This window comes from Miscanthus floridulus, chromosome 10 (genome assembly GCF_019320115.1).
Source record: "Miscanthus floridulus cultivar M001 chromosome 10, ASM1932011v1, whole genome shotgun sequence".
In the NCBI taxonomy this organism is placed as follows: Eukaryota; Viridiplantae; Streptophyta; class Magnoliopsida; order Poales; family Poaceae; genus Miscanthus; species Miscanthus floridulus.
In genome coordinates this window covers 64,601,096-64,621,595 of record NC_089589.1, presented here as the reverse complement: position 1 = coordinate 64,621,595, position 20,500 = coordinate 64,601,096, and the positions used below count along the sequence as shown (strand labels likewise).

At 45.3% G+C, this 20,500-nt stretch overlaps 1 protein-coding gene across 1 annotated transcript in view; it reads left to right on the top strand.

The window, feature by feature from the left end:
* Nucleotides 1–20,500, top strand: part of LOC136486680 (polyubiquitin-like) — a 352,654-nt gene that overhangs the window by 44,082 nt on the left and 288,072 nt on the right. Inside the window, exon 2 of the mRNA XM_066483643.1 lies at nucleotides 16,714–16,722. Within this exon, the coding sequence (XP_066339740.1) occupies nucleotides 16,714–16,722 (9 nt within the window). The remainder of the gene's footprint in view (nucleotides 1–16,713; nucleotides 16,723–20,500) is intronic.

Below are 20,500 nucleotides of genomic sequence, written 5' to 3'. Positions count from 1 at the left end.
CATCTTCTCTAGTCTAGCACCATGCTAGAGTCTAGATGCTTAGGCTAGATCTAGGAGTGATGCCACCTCTTGACTATGCTAGAATGAGTCGCCACTCCACGCTCGGCCACCATGGTTGCCGTGGCACTCGAGCTCACCGCTGCTGAGTTGGTTCACCATCTCCCTCCTTTCTCTCATGTCTTAGGTCGAGGAACCCTACACCTAGCTAGTGGCATGACGGAGACGCACCTTTTGCCGCCATCTAGCCAGAACAATGAGAACACCACTGTGCTCCGTGCACCGCCGCATGGCCATGCACGCAGCCAAGCTCACCGATGCCACTTCGAGCCCTCACCTGCACCATGTAGCTCCGCTAGGTCACCTGGATGGAGTAGATGTCCTCGCCTGAGTGTGCCATAGCTGGAGATGGACGGTGTACCACTGCCCAACCTCCACCGTTCGCCATGGCCGTCGTCGAGCTTGCTCCAGTGAGCCACCGAGTCAACTAAGCCTACCAGTCCATGCGCGGGGGTGAGAAGAGTGCAACGGTGAAGACACTATCGCCGGAGACCTTGCCGGCGGCGAGCTTTCACCGATCAGCGCTGTCCCCTGTCTTGGTCTCACTGACGGGTGGTTCTCATTGACCGCGGGCCCCAGCTGTCAGCCTATGTGATGTTTTGATTTTCTAATTTATTTTTCTAGATTTGAATGCATGTTTCAAAAATTCATATCCCAAGCTAGGAGTGTCCAATTTTGGTGAACCAAGATTTGTTGGATTCCTCATGAAGTGTAGTATTTGATAAAAATATGAAATCTACTGTTTAGGGTATTTTTCTAGGAGAATTAAATTGAGCAAGATAAGTGCTTTTAAAGTAGTGTATATCTTGTAAAATGCATAACCTGAGCTAGAAAGGTGATAAAATTGTGATTCCAATTTTTCTGGTCTTGTGTTGACATGCTCTAGCTAGGAAAAATACTAAACCTATAGTAAAAATAATTGAAATATGACCTTCATATTTAATCCTAATTAATTGCTAGTTTCTAGTGAAATTAATTGGGGTAAAAATACATAACATATGATCATGCAATTTTGTACGCAGTATTCTTATGCTTGCAGGAATGTACGAAAAATAGTAAATCTGTTGTTTGGCACTTTTCACTATGCTAAACTATTTTTTCTAAAATAAGTCTATATAACTTGTCATTTTTGTAGAGGTAGTTATTCTTATCCAAATGGCATGAAATTTGTACAGTAGACTATTAAGGTTATATGTAAGCTACTGTAATTTTTTCAGAATTTATTGAGCTTTGGAAATATTTATCCTTCAAATCACCTTATTATCTAACAAAATTAATAAATCGATATAACTAATTTAGTTATGTTTAACCATGAAGTTTTCTATGGTGCTTGTGATGCATATGGTCTATTCATGTTATTAGTTAAGTTTAGAAGTAATTGGTTGTACGCAACTAGTTAATTATCGCTTTATAATTCAACTAGATGACTGCATGTATAGTTTTTCTTGTGGTGATGATTTCACGATGATAATGATCTTTTTTGTAAAGATGGTTCATAACAAAGTTTTAGATAACTTACGGATCTACTATGTGCTAAATTTTTATAGTGATAAGAATTATGGTTTAAGAATTATGGCTGTTAGAAGTCTGCTATACGAAATGCTTGCTCTCTAGATAGATTTGAATGATTGAATTGTTTGACCTAGATAACTACTGAATCACATTAAGTGTATCAAAATAAAGTTGTAAGCAATTTCATAAGCTTGCCAGAATGTCCACAACCATATTATTTTGATGTGTATAACTCCAGTTTTGGTCAAAACATGTGGCTGTTGTCTTGTAGTCTAGAAAAGTGCTTAAATGAGAAACTGTTTAGTTACTAGAGAGGAGATATGCACCTACTCAGCAAAAGAAAATGTGACTTGTTATCCCTTAATACAATGCTATTAAAAACACTTATGAGGATGCATTCATCACATCATAAATATTATACATGTCATCATATATGCATTCGTGATATCTTATTTCATGCTCATGCATATAGGATCGTCCGAAGAGATAACTCTTTTGGAGTTCAACGAAGAAGAAGAGGAGGATTAGCAGGAGACGCCTCAAGCCGTAGCTCTAGGAGAAGAGGAGCAAACTCTCAAGGACCTCTCTGACTGCCTGGATCACCGGCCAACCTCTTTCCTCAAAGGCAAGCCCCGGAGCATTCTAAGTCTCCCATGTTTTACCAAATATCACTTGAGTCCTTTATGTTTGATGCATTAGGTTATAAGAATTGATTGGAAACACTTGATGCATAGAACTAGCTTGTCTAGTTACATATACCTTTAACCCTGTGTAGGTCTAGGATCGAATATATGCTTAGCCATGCTTAGACCGGTAGAAGTCGGGTGATTTCCTATCACCTGCGAGATATAGGTGAATACCGAAGCACGGTTGGCTATATTTGCTATCGTGGAAAAGAACCATGGGGTAATGTAAATGGAGACCGGGCGAAGGCTATGTGTAGGTGGACTCATCTGATTTCGTCTGTGCCGGTTAAGGACCGTACTGTTGTTGGCACTTCTGATAAGATTGAATGCATGCCTCTCACTTCGCTGGCCAGATAACTCATTCCAACCATGAAGCTGAGTAGCTCAACTTAGGCCAGGCCCCCTTCTATTAGAGTGCGCACTCTGGATGGTAGTAAGGATGTGCGGGGAGCTAGACATGAGCCCAAGGGCAGGCCGGGCCTGAACGTCCTAGCAGCTGGTTGTCCCTGATTGTGCGACGCTGGGTGAACCCACAAAATGTGGACCTGAGTTGTACCAAAGGTGACCTAAGGTGACTGTTAATCTGGTCTACCTGGGTTTGTGTTAGGAATAAATTCCTAGCTTTTGGAAATCCATTCGAATCACCATCTCTCTCGGACAGTGAGAAACTTGGCTAGCTCCAACATCATAGTAACTGTGTTATGAAATGATGGTTGATGAACATGGAATTACTACACCGGCTATGGTTACTATTGTATGCTACTAAATGATATACCACATGTTTGGCACAGGTTAAGTTGCTAATCTAGAGATGAATAGCTATAATTAACTTGATAACCGAATTATAACTGTATACTTGAATTGGTAAGCTTTTTATGTAAAATGTTGTCAAGCTAGCTCCACTTATAAAGCCTTGCATCCTTGGAGCCACTTGATTTTTGGTTTATGATAGGTAAGTCTAGCTGAGTACCTTCTCGTACTCAGGGTTTTATTCCCATTGTTGCAGATGGTATAGTTTATCATGGCTATTGCAAGAACTGCTTCTGTTCTGCTGTGGATGAGGAGTGAGCCATAGGTAGGCATCTCTTATTAATACTTCTCATATGCTTTTGTGGATGTGATCATGAGCTGGCACTGTATTTGAACTATGATGGCAGATGCTAGTTTCAAACTTTCATTTGCTTCCGCTAGTATTTTACTGAACTTGGTTTCTAATAACCTTAATTCATACACTGATGCATGAACTATATTTGTGAACTATATGTGATGTGTGACATGTATGTTGAATCATGTATGATCTTGGTTATATGTTGATGGTTAATCGAGAGCCTTCGCGGTACTCGATGGACTAATAGGTTTATATGGGCTCAAGCATGACAGTGCGACCGCTTGCGGGTTGTCATTATACTTCTGCTCTTATAAATTGGTCGGTTCTACTATACTAGGTGTCCTCGGTTCATCCAGCCATGGTCCGTAGGCCATATTCCATGTGCACCGCTCGCTGTGGCCCTGGCACCGCCGTTAGAGCTCGGCACCGACACGGCGGTGTTTTTTTTCATCCGATCTATTTTGTGCCATCCGATCTTGATCCAACGGCCGGTATCACGCGATACACCTTCGCTAGCCTTTTTGCTAAAGAGACCCCCATTTTCTAGAATATTCCATCCACAGTCCCTGGCCTGAATTCAAAATCTGATTTTATTTATTTTTTTTATCAAAATTGAGTTCTGTTTATTTTCAAAAATGCCACTAATCTTGTTTTAGCCATAAAATATTTGTTTTAACTCTGATTTGGTCCGTTCAAGTTGCGTTAGATTCGTAATTGCATAATCTACATGTTCATACTACTGTTAAGTATGTTTTCAACTTTTAAAATTTGAGGTTAGATTTAATCTTTTATTTTATTAAAGGAGATCTTGTTTAATTCGTAACTTTTCTGTTTTAGTTCTGATTTTTGTGATCTTCGCATTTGTGTGTTCATCGCGAGACGTAGATTCATTTTACAAACTTTTCATCTTGATTTTATGCTGTTGGTGTACTATTGTAATCTATAGTCATTGTTTGCTATGCATGATTGCTTCTGGATGCTTGTATGTTGTTGTGGTTATCGAGTATAGACGGTGAGCAATTCATGGGTGATCATGAGTACTTCTTTGATGAGCAGGATTAGCAGGAACACTTTGTTCAAGGAAAGTATAGCATGAGATTATCCTTGTTTCCTATCAACTTTAATATATTTAATTCATATTGCATGTGTCACCTTGATAGGGATTCCCTAGGATTGAACTTATACCTTGTCTCTTATGGGATATGCATTGGGTAGCTTTGCTAGTGCTCAACTAAACCATGATCTTGTAACTTGACTAATGGTATATGCAATAAACATTAAAACATGACTTTTTAGCAACTTGGAAACAGGGGGCTGGAGTATTTAGCTACTTTCTAAATGCTTCAGATTCCTCTCCCTAAGGACTTATCTATAAGCGAACATCCGAGACTTATAGTACAGCTGTGAGGGCTACATGGCTTTAGCTTTAGCTCAGTATGAGGACCTTTTCTAGCTTGTTAGAGGTTACCTTTATGGCATAAGAATGGCTTGCCGAATCGGGTATAGGACAACCTCTACTCTTATGTGTATAGCCGTGATGGAATTGTGCCATTTGATAGGGAGGTTCCTATATCTGTTTGCTGAGTGAATCTAATGGCCCTAACTTGTTAGACGAACTTTTGAAAGGCTTCATAGTGAACCCTGCCTGCTCACCTTAGAAGTGTTTTGGGAGTAATTAACCTGGGCATATGGGTATCACGACTCACAGTGAAAGTGTACAATCTCTGCAGAGTGTAAAACTAGTATATCAGCCATGCTCATGGTCACGAGTGGCCTTGGACCCTTATGGAATAGATGATCACTAAGAATTATCCATTTATGCTATTCATTATTCTTGTTTACATTGATCATGTGTTTACTATGGGAGTAAAACAACTTGTTGCTACACTTATGCTAAAATTGTGACAATTAAAAGCTGAATGCTGTTAAACCTGTGTCAAGCCTTTTGAGCCTCATGAACCCAATGTTACACTTGTTGTGTACGACACATACTTACGCTTGTTTATTTTCATTATTTGGATAAAAATCCTAGATGGGTAACAGATGGCTATGGTAATGACGACTTTCCTGAGGATTTGTCGATAGAATATCATTATCAGTCCTCCGAGGGGTACATCATGAAGGTAGATTGATTGGCAGAGATGCGTGTAATCGAGAACAAGAAGGCAACAGAGACACAAGAGTTAGACAGGTTCGGGACGTCGGCGCGACGTAATACCTTACTCTTGTGGTCTGTTGGATTGTATTGGCTATCGTATAATATTGCATGTGTTTGGAGGGGGTCCCTGCCCGCCTTATATAGTCCGGGGGGCAGGGTTACAAGTTGGTTAGATCTAGGAGATAACCAGAAAGTAATAGCAGATTATAGGAATCATGGGATCATACGTATCCTAACAGATCTCATAGTATCTTCAGGATATCTTCCCGGTGTATTGTGAGAGACGCCAAGCAGCGTCGTGCCCCGCAAGGCTTTGTCTTGTGGGCTAGGTTGCCCCTAGGAGCGCAGCCCATGTGGTCTACCATGGGTATCCGAAGTCATACCCCTCATAGCTAGTCCCCGAGCGCCTTGTATCTGTTGTGCAACGCCGTCTTGAGCTTGTCCGAGCAGGTGTGAATAAAGCCAAGTAGTCAAACTCATGGTCCGACCACCGTGATGTGTTGTCGAGCAGTTGTGAACCATCGCCGAGCAGCTATGAACTGTCGCCGAGCAGTGTGAACCGCCGCTGAGCAATGTATCCGAAGTTAAACTTTCCATAAGGATGTAAGGAGCTCAAGTTCAAAATCGAAAATTTCCTTGTAGTGGACCAAGTGTGCCCACTTAGAGTCCGACCATGAGAAAGGGAGATAGTCTTCTTTGACTTCAGGAGGTGCGGAGTCTTCTAGATTAAAGCAAATACACTCACTATAAGGTGAAGTGTGCCCACTTAGTCCCCGAGACTGATAGTAGGTGACGTAGTCACATGGTGCCAAGGTCCAAAGTAGAAGAATAGCAGAAGACCAGCCGAGCAGGAAGCCAGTCCCCAGGTGTACCCCTGAAATGAGAAAAGCACATTCACCGCAAGGTGAAGTGTGCCACTTTTTACCCGAGCCTAACAGTAGGTGACGTGGTCACATGGTGTCAGGGTCCAAAGTAGAAGAATAGCAAAAGACTAGCTAAGCAGGCAGCTAGTCCCTGGGAGTAGCCCCGAAATGAGAAAAGCACATTCACCGCAAGGTGAAGTGTGCCCACTTAGTCCCCGAGCCTGACAGTAGGTGATGTGGTCATGTGGTGTCAGGGTCAGAAACAACAGTAAACAGAAGAAAGTCCCTAGTGTGGCGAGGAACCAAGTCGTACTAATGATGCAGTCCCCGAGCCTAAAATGGAAACGTTGGAGAAATCAAATCGCAGAGAAAAAACTAGAGTAATGGCTGTACAATAGTAATTACTGAGCCATAACAGATGGCGGAGAAGTCGAGAAATATTCAGTGAGCAGTAACAAATTATGGCGATACGTGCCGTAGTTGCGCGAAAGCCCAGGTAACGGCCCACCACGCTGTTGTAGAGAATTCTGAGAGGCACAAATCGTGGAGTGGTTTCCCAAAAACCCTTGAATGCGAAAGGTGGGGGAGTGCTTTATAACTGTGTTGCCGCATTCCGTGCTCCCACCTTTGCCACTTTGCCCCTTTGTCTTCCTCCTCAGCCCTCGTGCTTCCAGATTCATATTCACATGAGCTTTCACCACCAATCCCAAACTAGATCTGAGAGATGGAGCCGAAGAGGGGAGCTGGAAACATGAAGAAGGCGACCGCCAGAGCCAGCCATGCCAATGAGTGGGTGCCATCGAACATGGGGGAGGCGGAGATCAATAGGATGGTGGAGGCGGGCGTTCTTTCTAACCGTGTCACCGCCGGATGGCGGCCAGCCAGCGGTGAGCCCTTCCCGATGCCTCATACCGACAAAGTAGTAGTTTTTGAAGATTATTTTTGGTGCGGTTAGGATTTCCCATTCATCCTTTCTTGAGGGATCTGCTGGAGTTCTAGAGAGTTAGTCTGTGCAACCTCCACCCAAACACCATCTTGCACATCTCTATGTTTATCTATTTCTATGAGGCATATCTCGGAGTTCTTCCCCACTTCAACCTCTTCCGTCATCTATTCTGGCTAAAGAAGAAGGGTGGTGGCGGTTCTAAGGTGGTCGGCGGTGTTTATCTTCAACTCCATGATAGAATGGCAGGCGAGTACATCACTGTACCGTTGAACACCTCACTAAAGGGGTGGAATGCCAGGTGGTTCTACATGAAGCAGAGCCATCACGCCATCTGCTGTGATGTCGACCACGTTCTGGAGAACCAGAGGAGCTGGTCGGAGAGGCCGAGTAGTTCTGACATGGAGCAGGTGAGGGAGCTCCTCAGCCTGATAAAGGGCATGAAGATGAATGACGGATTGGTGGCGGTGAGCTTCATGGTGCACCATGTTCGGCCCTGCAAGGAGAGGGCCCACGTGGGCTTTAACTTCAAGGGGGACAACGATGGCACCAAGGAGAGGTCAAAGAGGCTATCAAAGGATGATGTGCTAGAGCGGGCCGTAGGGCTTTTTGCTCCAAATGCCTCATTCAGCATGTCAGGACAGACAAGAGCCTTTAACTGCACGAACCTGCCTCCTCAGGTAAAAGTCTCACTTGTTTGTTCTTGATCCTTTTTATCCTATTGCGTTACCGAGCAGTGAACTGATTCACTTGTGGAAAGATTCATTCGCATGAATGAGCAGTGTACTTCTCAGGCATGCCAAGGAGTGATTGGCTAAAGGCAGTGGACGCTCAACCAACAACTCAGCCTGAGGAAGGTGCTATTAGCACCTCGTCGGAGTCCAGAGGCACGAATGTTGGTCGGACTGAGAGTCCCGCCCTGGTTTTGGAGAAAGTCTAGGGGAAGAGGGCAGCGGCAGATGAGCCAGCCCGAAAGAAGAGGAAGACAGCAGGTGCTACTCCCTGCTAGCTGAGCGGCATCTCTCTTGGTAGTGACCAGATCACTTGGACACAGATTGCGGTGATGTCCGAGTGGTCAGATGATGTCAGGGCTCTAGTAGGTCCCTCTCCGAGCACTAAAGCGCCTCCATGCAACACGCGCGCGGAGGTACAATCGAAGGGAGCGGAGGAAGTCCTCGAGCAGCAGGCGAAGGGAGTCCCCGAGCAACAAGCGGAAGAGAGGCCGACGGTGAAGGCCATGAGACACACTTGGGGGCTCGGGTAGGCATTGCTAGTTCAAAAAAGTGTACCAAGAGGCCGACATGTAAGTATCCTTGCCTTGGACTTATTTTGCTATCATATCTTTATCTCTTTTGGCGATTAACGAGCCAATCTGATGCAGAGCGAAGCATATAGAGGATTTGAATCTATCCATCCCGACCGGCGAGCAGCTAGGGGCTGGTCCTAGTGCAGAAGCAACGCCAACAGACCCCGTCCCGGAGTCCTCGAGTGGTTGGTGGCCTGCGAAGAAGTCAACTACCGCTGCTGATGAACTTGGCGATAGAGAACAGTTGGCGTTGATGGTGGACGAGCTAGCGGCGGTGCCCGAGGCAATGATGAGAGCCACCGGGTCTTTGGAGGCAGAAGCTAGAGTTGCCAATGTCGCACCGGAGTCTGGAGCAGAGAAGCCAGTGGTGCCAGAGGAGCAGACAATGCTCCCTTTGGCATCGGAGGGCATGGTCGTACACGCTATGCGACCACCGAGCCCCCTGGTGGTGTCCCTAGCTGTGGAGGAGGACAAAGTGGAAGAGATTGAGCGTGAGGAAGCTCACCCTCAAGCCATCTGGATCCTCCGCAAGTGGGGTGATAAAGTTGTGGTGGAAGAAGAGGACACCACCAGGGAAGCTAGAAGGCTAGAGTCCACCCTTTCCACGGCGATGAAGCAGATCAATGTTAGTATTGCGTCGGCAATGTCTGTCTGTGTTGTCAGAGACTGGAGTTCTTCATAATCTTGTTTCTTTTGTAGGGCATAGCATGAACTACTAAACAACGGTGATAGCTGATCAAGAGGATGGAGCCCCTCACCGAGGAGAACAAAAAACTGAAGGAGGGGGTGAAGCTTATGGAGAAAAATGTCCAGAAGGCCCAGCGTGAGCATGATCTTGCCGAATCCAACATGTGGGATCTGGAATACCAGAAGGGCATCCTATTCGAGCAGCTGACGACTGTGTTTGAGCAGTTGCGGGGCAGCTCCGAGCAGCCGACAAGTCTTTCCAAGCTGCTAGAACGCAAATCCGAGCAGCTTAGAAATGTCTCTGAGCAGAGAAAAAGGTATGGCGTATCAGAGAATTTGCTTTGCATTGTTGAACAGTCATATTGTTGCTAACGACCATTATGATTGTAGAGCAAGACGTGGTGCTTGGTCAGTTGCACCAAGTCATCGGTCAACTCCAGGAGGAGGAGAAGAAAGCAACTAGACAAGCGGAGAAGCTGGCCGAGGAGCTGAAAGGTGAGTACTTCTTGGTCGGAGTTACTGCTGAAGTAATTTCCTTTGTTTGATGGATCCTTGTGATGCCTGCAGATTACCATGGGTAGCAGGGGAATGGGCAGCGAATTGTCAGCGAAAGCAACCTCGAAGGTGGTTCTGAGATCGGATCTGCAGTCGTAGGTGTTGGGGTGATCGGCGTAGTATTGATCTGCACCGGCTCGATGAGCTCTCTGACTCCGTTAGCGTTGATGATCCACTAGTTTGATTCGACTGTGAAGATCTGGCTGGGCTATGGGAGGGATAAAGAGCCTGCAAAACATACCATCTTGTTCGACATGGAAACAGCATGCACACCCCTACCTGGCGCGCCAACTGTCGATAGAATATCATCTGCAGTCCTCCAAGGGGTGTCCCACAAAGGTAGATTGATCGGCAGAGATGCGTGTAATCGAGAATAAGGAGGCAACAGAGACACAAGAGTTAGATAGGTTCGGGTCGTCGGTGTGACATAATACCCTACTCCTATGATCTATTGGATTGTATTGGCTATTGTATGATATTGCGTGTGTTTGGAGGGGTCCCTGCCCACCTTATATAGTCCGGGGGGTAGGGTTACAAGTCGAATAGATCTAGGAGATAACCGGAAAGTAATAACATATTACAGGAATCATGGGATCGTACGTATCCTAACAGATCTCATAGTATCTTCAGGATATCTTCTCTTGTGATCATGGCTTCATCTTGTGGGCTGGGCCGCCCCTGGGAGCGCAGCCCATGTGGTCTGCCATGGGTATCCGGGGGCATACCCCTCACAGGATTACTAGACTTGTGGTCAACCTGTTGACGTCCCTATGATATGGAGCTTCCACGAACAATTTTTCTTTATACTCCCGCTACATTTATGTGAAGACTCTGTCATATTATTTGTGATGTAATAAACACTTGTGACAATACTATTAATAATTTGTCGGCTTATGTGTGTAACTGATCTCTGGGCGCACATAAGATTATGCATCCCATTTTTATCCTTAAAATTGGGTGTGACAAGCTAACTATGACTGCCTCAGTTAATAAAAAATGACCGCCTCGGTTAATGCTAGGCATTAACCGAGGCAGTTGAAATGCCTGCTCGCCTCCGAGCCCCTTTGCGAAACGCCATGGTTAAGTTTTATTATAGTAGTGTCTATAAAAAAGTAAAATGTTTATAAAAAACAGGGTTAAGTATGAAATTAATTAACAATCTGAGATTATGAGAGTTAATGCTTGAATCCCACGAGACATCCATATCTAGGCTGGATATCCATATCTAAGGCCAAGAAGAGCTCGATCACTTTCAAATCTGCAAAAAACATCCCCACTCTACAAATTTTTTTCGTAAACACCACAACTCCATGAAATCCAGATCGACAAAAAATAAAGATTTAGGGCTTGTTTGATAGAGCTCCATCATGGATCTGATATTTGCTAAAAGCATTTGGTACAACAACACCTCCCTCTCTGTCTCACAACTAGTATGGCCCCATGCATCAGAGCTCTCCATCTCTTTCTTCTCCGTACCGTGCAACACAACAGGGCAGAGGAGGAAGAGCTCGCGACCGGTGGAACTGCGTGGCCGGTGTTCTTGACGGTGGGTAGGTGCGGCCACAGTAGCCCTGGCACCGCCCTATAGGCATGGTACTGACCGGTGGGCATGGCATCGGTTAGCGGTCTCAACCTTGTCCAATGTGGCCCCAATTGGTGGGCGCGGCCATAGGGTGTCAGTAGCCGGCGAGGGTGGGACAGCTGGCCGGTGGGGTGTGGTGTGGCCGGCATGGCTGCTCGATGTGTTCTTCAAGACAGAGATCGGGAGGAAGAAGAGACAGAAAGAAAAAGAATCATACCATTTTTCTGTGTAACGAGTGGTATGGTGGGTAATTTTCTCCAACTCCACCAAACTTGGATTTGGTGGAGCACCCCTTGTTTACACCAAAATTTGGGAAGAAGAACATGGGAACTCGAAGCTTCCAAGATTGTGTCATCAAGGAATTGATTGCATAAGGATCGATATCAGCTACTTCAGGTGCGGTACTGGGATCGGCTCTCTTCGAATGACATCAACAGATAACGCCAATGAGCTACGGTTGGCGTCGGGAAAGAGATGTCGGACTCGATAAAAAGGGAAAGATTAGGGTCCAAGTTATCTTAAGTTAGGAATGTTTTCTCTTATACCAAAGATTGTAATGAGTCGTACTTGAGTAGGATTAATGCTTAGGTTCCAGGTATAAATATTAGACCTCGGCTATTGTAAAAAGGAATCCAATCAATCAATACCAATTACTTTTTTCGGCTTTATGCCAACCCTTAGGAGTAGGAGTAGTGTAGATCTCAGCGAGTTCTTTAACAAGCAGGGCTGCATCCATCTAGCCGACCTCCGGCTTGTCTGTAAGTACCGTCATGGCTTATACTTCTGTTTGTAAAGCTGTATCGGTTAAGTTTGACCTCCACTACGAGCTCTAGTATAATCTAGTTATCGATTCTTATCTAGTTCAAGTACGGCTGCATCAGTTAAGTTCGACCTCCACTGCTAGAATTAGATCAAGGTTAAGTTATCGGCTCTACCTAAGGGTGGCATCCTTTGGGTAGATTCATTAAGTTACCAATTTTGCTTATGTTCTCATTATCATTAGTTTCAGTAATATCAACCTGCCCGATTAAGATCGATCTAGATCAGCCTCACATCCTTTTAGTCCCTCGTTTATTTTGTTACATTGCGACCATTCTTACTTTAAACAACGGATTACATTTCATCGGCTGTTCTACTTTGATCTTGATCGTGCATAGTAAGCGGTCAAGGCATGTCTGATCTTGGGAAGGTATACTAGCTAGTTAAATATGATCTATAGATCACTATTATGGCTATAACGATCCGATCGATCCTCACTGATGGCACTTTAGATCGGAGGATGCTACCTAGTAGACTTGCTTTCAACCAGGCGTGACCTTGGCTGTTTGCTATGCCTGCGTTGGCTAAATAGCCGATTGCTCATACTTTAACGCTCATAGTGTGTCTTCATGATTTTGTTAAATGTGAATGGATTTGTTTGCTTTAACAGTTTAATCTGTTGTCTTTATTATGGCTACCATCGATCCGGTCAAACCCCACTGTTAAAGATAATAGGTTAGATTTGATGAGTTTATAAATCTGTTTGCATTAAATAGTTGATTGTTCTCATGCTACGATCCTTCTTCTACCTGAATCGGCTATTTCAGCTGGTTCGCTTGTGCTTTCACACATATAGCATGTCCTTCAGAAACCAGTCGACGTATAGATGGTTTTATGGATTCTCTGGCTTTAGTTTGTTGTTATCATCATAGCCGCAACAATCCAGTCGAACCTCACTGTTGATGGTAATAGATTAGATTTAGAGCGTTTGTACATCCATTTGTACAAGACAGTCAATTTGTTCGCATGTTATATCCTTCCTCTTTAAACTCATCGGCTTAGTGCTTTACACCAATTACATTAGCTAGCTGATGATGTTATTTGTATCTAGGTGCATTGTATTCGTTAGTGTAAAATCAATCACGACCCACGAGCTTTATAGTCCTTAACAGTTGATTTCTTCTCGCATCGGTTGTTTATTTGATTTTTTCTTTCTGGCTGCTCCCGAAGCGGCACACTTGGAACTGTCTAGGCAAGACTGGCATGTTCCACCTTAAATTACTGATAAACTTTATCTCTTTGTCAATTGCAGGTCAAATTGACTGGCACGCCCTCGGGATGAATTCGTAGGGTCAACTGGTCCTGCGTTGAAGTCAAGCGGATCTCTAGCCTTGCTCCATCAAGCAGATCCTTCCGGCTTGCTGTGTGCTAGGTGCATTGACACATTTTTGTGCCGACACACGTTCTGGCATGCCCGGTGGGACACCACAATCGTCATGGCAACTTACAACAACAGTGACATTCTCATGGTGCCTTATGAAGACCTACCGATGAAGATAAGGATGTCATCGGTAAAGCTATAGAAGAATTTCAGAACAAGTGTTTGTTGTCCTATACAGAAGGGAATCGCCTTTAGCTCAAAATTACCCCAAAAGGAAAAGCCGATGCGAGATGTATCACCTATAGAACAAAAACAAACACAGATACAATTATGATGTATACAAAGGCGTTGCAGAAAGTACACTAAGATACGATCATAGAAAAATAAAAGATTTTATTCATCGATTAGTTTGCCCTAAACACAAACTAATCGAAGACATTGTTTATCACATCCTGAGCAGATGTGATGTCCACGATGGCCTCCACCGCATCGATGAAGTCATCGATCAACTCCTCGTGCTCCTCGGGGCCATTGCCCATCGGAAACCGGTCTTAATGGTGTGGAGCTCGTACCTGGTCTGGACCTACGCCGTGGCCAGCGCCACTGATGCACCACGACGGACGCCATGAAGGGCAATCTCCTGGACATAGGCCAGGACATCATGGAGGCAGGCGTTGATGAGAGGACCCAAGCGTTGACGGCCATCGTAGCCACGTTCACCGCCAGTCAGAGGGACTCCAACTGCACCATCAGGGCTGGCGATCACAGAAACAAAAGAGCAATCAAGATAAAGACAATGAAAATTAGAAGAAGAGTTTTCTTGGAGTTCATCTTACCCACCACCATGGCATCAGATTCAGCCAGCCACACCCGAGCAGTGTTGGCCTCTGTAACACCCTAAAAATGACATTCTTTTAAAATTAGTAAATATGATTTATTTATGCAAATATGTGTGCATTAAAATATAGGAAAATAATAAATTTTGTGGAATTAAAATTTAAAAATAAGGTTAGAAACTTTTTGATGCATACATGCTGCTGCATATCTAATTTTGTGATGAATGATCATGATTCAAATTTCAAATGAATTCCAAACTTATTTAAAAATACTTTTGGAAATCCATGTGGAAAAAGAAAAAAAATACAAAATTCATTTTTCCCCCCTCCCTTCTTCATTTCGGCCCGTAGGCCTTCCTTCTGCTGGCCCAGCTCCCTCCCGCAGCCCAACACGCCTCCCCCTTGCGCGCTGCGTGGCCCAGCGCCAACCGCCAGCCCAGCCGCGTGCCTCGCTCGGCCCAGCAAGCCGCGCTAGCCTAGCTTGACACGCGCAACTGTCGCCGCGCCTTCCTCGGCCTTCCGCGCGCCCGCAGCCACTGACCGCCCGGCCCCGCATGTCAGCGCCGTCCCCTTCCCTGCGCGGCTCAAAACCGCCCGCGCCCGGTGTCTGAGCAACCGCCGCCCACGCTCCATGTGTCGTGGGAGCGTCCTCCCCCGCTCCTCGGCCTTGATAAATAGGAGCCGATCCCCCCCGCGCGCCCCCTGCTGTTCCCCACGCCGTTTTTGCTCGCTCACGCCTCGAAAGCCCCAGCAACCCTGCATGGAGGAGCTCCGCCGGCCACCGTCCTCGTCGTCCGCGTCGCCGCCTTCTCCGAGCCTCCCCGTCCTCGTTTTTCCCCGCGGTGAGAATCCCCTCGCTCTCCTCTTTCTCCCCGGCCTTTTTCTTTGGCGTTAGATGGTTCCTAGCGTTGTAGCCACGAGCTCCGAGGCTTTTGGCCGCCGGCCATGGCATCCGCCGCCTCGGCTCACTCCTCCGGCCGCCGCTTAGGCCTGGCCGTGACCCCCTTCACCCCAGCTAACTCCCGGTGCCTCCGGTTTTCCGAACCATGGCCCATAGGCCTCTGGCTACGCGCTCCGGTGACCACCATGCCGCTGGCAATGGTGCTTTGCCACCGGCATCACTGTTCCGACCGGCCACCTTCTTCTCTCCCCCGGATCCATTCCTGGCCGCTCATTTCTAATCCAATGGCCGAGAACATCCGATACCCCTTCGCGGGTTTTTTTTCTAAAGAAACCCTCGGTTTTCATCTAATAGAACCCGCAGCCAAAGCACATTTCCTTTATTACGCATTCTCGTTTTGAAAACGTAAACTTCACTGCTTAAGTCTAAAATACGTTTTCAATATTTACAGAAATGCCATTTGAACTGTTTTGCTTATAAAATTGTCGTTTTAGCTCTGAATTGATCCATTCAAGTCGCGTTAGCTTCGTAATTCCATAATCTACATTTTAGAACCACTGTTAGTCAAGTTTGGAACATTTTAATTTCCTGGTTAGATTTAATTAAATATATTGCTATAGGAAATCTTGTTTAAATCATAACTTTCGCATTTTAGCTCCGTTTTTCGTGAACTTCGCGTTGACGTGATCGTAGCGAGACGTAGATTATTTTTAAAAACATTTTATCTTGTTTTCAATACTATTGGTGTACTGTTCTAATGATAGGAATGTTTGCCTTGCATGAATGCTTTTGGAATGTTGTATGTTGTCGTGTTGGTCACGTTCAGACGGTGAGGAGAACGTTGGAGACCAAGAATTCTTTGACGACCAGCAGGACCAGCAAGAGTTTGTGAACCAAGGCAAGTATAGCATGGGCCTACCTTGATGTCCTATTTCACTTTAATCAATTACTCATTTGCATGTGTCTAATTTTGATACCCGTAAGGACATCCTAGTGATTGTTTATCATGTTCCTTGTCTCCTATGGGTTAAATGCATATGGGTAGATTGCTAGTGCTCTAACTGAACTTGATCTACATGATGATGAATGACTCTATGGAACTAAGAGTTTAACATGATTTATAACAACTGTTCCATAGGGCGAAAGTGCAAATGACTCTTGATCATGTTGCTCCCAGCCCTCCATAAGGACTTATCTGTCGGCAAAAGCTAGGACTAATAGTGCAACCGGGAGAGTCATATGGCTCTAACTTTAGCTCAGTAATAGGACCTTTTCGAGCTAGTTAGAGGTTACCTTTTTGGCGCAAATGGGGCTTGCCACGTTGGGTATAGGGCTGCCTCTGTTCCTATGAGTATAGCCGCGATGGATATGTGCCATAGGAAAGGGGGGTTCCTACATCTGCCTGCCAAGGAAACCTAGCGGCCCTAACTTGTTAGTGAAACCTATGAAATGGCTTCATAGTGTACCCTGCCCGCTCACCTTGGCAGTGACATGGGAGGAATTAACCCGGGCATATGGGGATCACGACTCGCGGTGAATGTGCACCACCTCTACAGAGGGTAACAAACTGTTATAACAGCCGTGCTCACGGTCACGAGCAGCCCGGAAAACTCACAGAATAACTGGATACTTGATGATGATCATTTAAGGTGTTCTATGATGTTATACGATACACTTTACCCTAATACATGTTCTTATGGGATTAAATGGGGGCTTAAGCATAAATTGATAATATCTGATAATAAAAGCTTGTCGTACTAAAAATGCTAACTGCAGTAAACCAGAGTCAACCCTTTTTGAGCTTCATAACCCCATGTTAGCTTGTTAAGTACGGGATGTACTTACACTTGTTTATTTTCTTTATTTGGATAAAAATCCCGGATGGGTAACAGATGACAACGGGTATGAGGAATTCTTGGAGGATTTTTAGGCTTGTGGTCAACCAGTTGACCTTCCCTATGATGAAGCCCACGAGTGTTTATTATCTTTTTTGTATTCCGCTGTGTAATGTAAGACTAAGTTATATTATGGATCTGATGTACGAACACCGTGATGATACATTATGTAATTTGTCAGCTTGTGTGTATGATTGATCCCTAGGCACACATAAGTTTCGTGCATTCAATTTTATCCTTAAAATTGGGTGTGACAAATTGGTATCAAAGCCAGGTTGACTGTAGGACGCAAGCCTAGTTAGAAAATGGTCGTTTTAGTATCTTTGCTCCCTTGGTTTCTTGCTTACTATTTTATTCTTGTTATTTTATTAAAACATTTATGCTTTTCATACCCTAATCTATTATTTAAAATTGTTGATTCTAATTCTATCTCACTTTAAATCTATAGATGTCTCATAATCCGAAGACTGCTCGCCTCAGCACCGCCGGCTATCGTGCCTTGTTCACCCCGCGTGTCCCACAGGCGGAGAGGGAGATTGTGATCATCTCCGACGACGAGGAGATGGCTACCCCGATGCCTACACCTGCTCCTACTCCAGTCGCCGCGTCGGTCTATCCTGTCGTAGCTACACCTGAGGAGTCGACGGCTACTTCCCCTACACCTGCACCCTCTCCAGCTGTCCCCGTGGTGGATGAGGAGATTGGCTGGAAGTGCAAGTACTACTTCAAGCCAGCCCCAGAGACAGCCTACTACCACACCCTCCTCACTCATGTGCTGGACGACTACTACCCCGACTTGCACGCCTCCATCAGCTACCACTGCGCCGAGTACCAGCACCCATTGGAGGCTACCTTCTGGAAGGTAGAGCTGGTGGTCACCGCTTGGAACGATATCAAGAATGGACATGAGGTGGAGACTGTCCATTGTGCCCCTGCCAGGAGAGCCCATGGCTTGGATGGCATGGAGGATGCAGCACAGAACGCCTACATCCACTACCATGGTCGTTGCTTTGAGGCCATGAGGGAGGATCGCTTCAGGTTCCTTCCTCGAAATGATCATGAGGGTGTTTGGCAGGTTTTGGCTCCACCAGAGAATGACCCAACTCTGGAAGCAACGGTGCAGCATGTCCACGCTATGCAGAGAGTGGATGAGGAAGTCAAAGGAGAACTGCGTGCATCTCAGAGGGCTCAGAGACGCCTTCAGAAGCAAGTGGATGAACTTCGAGCACAACTTGGGCAGCCTTCGATCTACAAGAAGAAGCACCGGTCCTTCACCATGATTGACACAGCTCCATAGGTGTTAGGTGCCTTGATCTAGATTACCTCGTCGTTAGTTCGTATTTCTTATTTAGTCTTGTTTGGTCTTGTGAACTTGGTTGATTAGATGTTTAATTTGTGAACTTGGTTGATTTGGTATTTGCTTGATTGCTGGAAGTTTGTGGGCATGTCCACAACTTCCTTAGATTGGAACTTTAAGTTTAGAATGAAATCTTAATGCAGATGTTTTGCTTTATCTTATCTCTGCTGTGCTGATTTCTGGAGCAGCCTGTGTTCTTTATCTGATATCTCGAAATCTGGGCTCTCAAAAATTCTGAAATTTTTGTGGAGATAACTAGACTTCTGTATCTTTCAAATGTCTCTAGAATCACGTCAATAGCTATTCAGGTTTGTGAGATCTAGCTGACACAAGTTGATATTCCTGCGCTGTCTGGAACCCAGAACAGTTTCGGTTTAGCTCTACTTTTGACCATGTGTGTGTCAGAATCTGTAAAGGTGATCTAAATAAAAGTTGTAGCTGATCTCCTAAGCTTTCTAACAAATCTTGGTCCACCTCTGTTGGATCTCTGAAACTCGAGTTAAAACAGTTTTACTGAACTACTGAATTTGAATCTTGTCCAGAAAATTCTCAGCATTGTTTCTTATCTTTTGTAAGCTCTCTATAATTAGAAAATCTCTAAATTTTGCACATTTGTTGGAAAATAGATGGCCGCAAGAGGAGGAAGGGGTAGAGGGCATGGTCGTGGATGTGATGCTCTCATAAATCCACCACCACCGCCACCTGTGACCATGGAATAGATATTGGGAATGCAAGCGCAGCTGATGCAAGCGATGATGCAGCGCTTGGACAATGAACCTGCAAGAGGACCACCGCCTGTTCAGGTCAGAGATAAGCGTGGAGAGTTTATGAAAGGTCGACCACCGGTGTTCACCCATGCCTCAGACCCTATGGAGGCAGATGATTGGTTGCGTGTTGTGGAGAAACAACTGAACATAGCACAATGCAACGACCTTGAGAAGGTGTTGTACGCTTCTGGGCAACTCCAAGGAGCTGCTCAGGATTGGTGGGAATCATTCCAGTTTGGACGTCCCAACAATGCTCCTGCTATCACTTGGCAAGAATTCAAGGACAATTTCCGGTCATACCATATTCCCGATGGACTAGTGGAACTGAAGCAGGAAGAATTCAGATCTCTCAAGCAAGGATCAATGACTATGGCGGAGTATCAGGACAAGTTTGCACAACTAATATGCTATGCTCCAAATGATGTAGCGGATAACAAGGATAAGCAACGCCGTTTCCTCAAGGGACTCTATGATGGATTGCAGCTCCAGCTGATGTCTAATACCTACCCTAACTTCCAGTTTTTGGTGAATTGCGCTATCGTGATTGACGATAAATGCAAGGAGATGGAAGCTAAGAAGAGAAGGCTCCAAGGGCAAGCTTCTGGAAGCAACACTCGCCCCCGTGCTTATCCCCAACAAGGTTTCTAGCAGAGGAATCAAGGACCAACTCACCAGGGAAACTGTGGTCAGTATCCTCAGCGGAACCAGTTCCAGCAACGCCCTCAGTACCAGCAACAGTTTGGAAATCAGCGTCCCCCGCAACATACCAGCAATCCTGCAACACGCCAGGGAGTGCCCAACAATGCTCCTGTGAAGAGTGGTGCACCCAACAATCCCAATGCCTGCTACCGATGCGGAGAAGTAGGTCACTATGCTCATTAGTGTCCTAAGAAGCAGAACCAACAAGCACCTCAAAACCAGACCAGCAATCAGAAGTTCAACGCCCGACCACCTCACACTGCGAAGGTGAATTATGTGTCATCTGATGTAGCTCAGGAGACGCCTGAGGTCATGTTGGGTACGTTCAGCGTCAACTCTATCTCTGCTACCGTACTTTTTGATTCTGGTGCTTCGCATTCTTTTATCTCCCAAGCTTTTGTTAGAATGCATAGCATACCTTTGTGTGCCATGAAAAACCCCATACTAG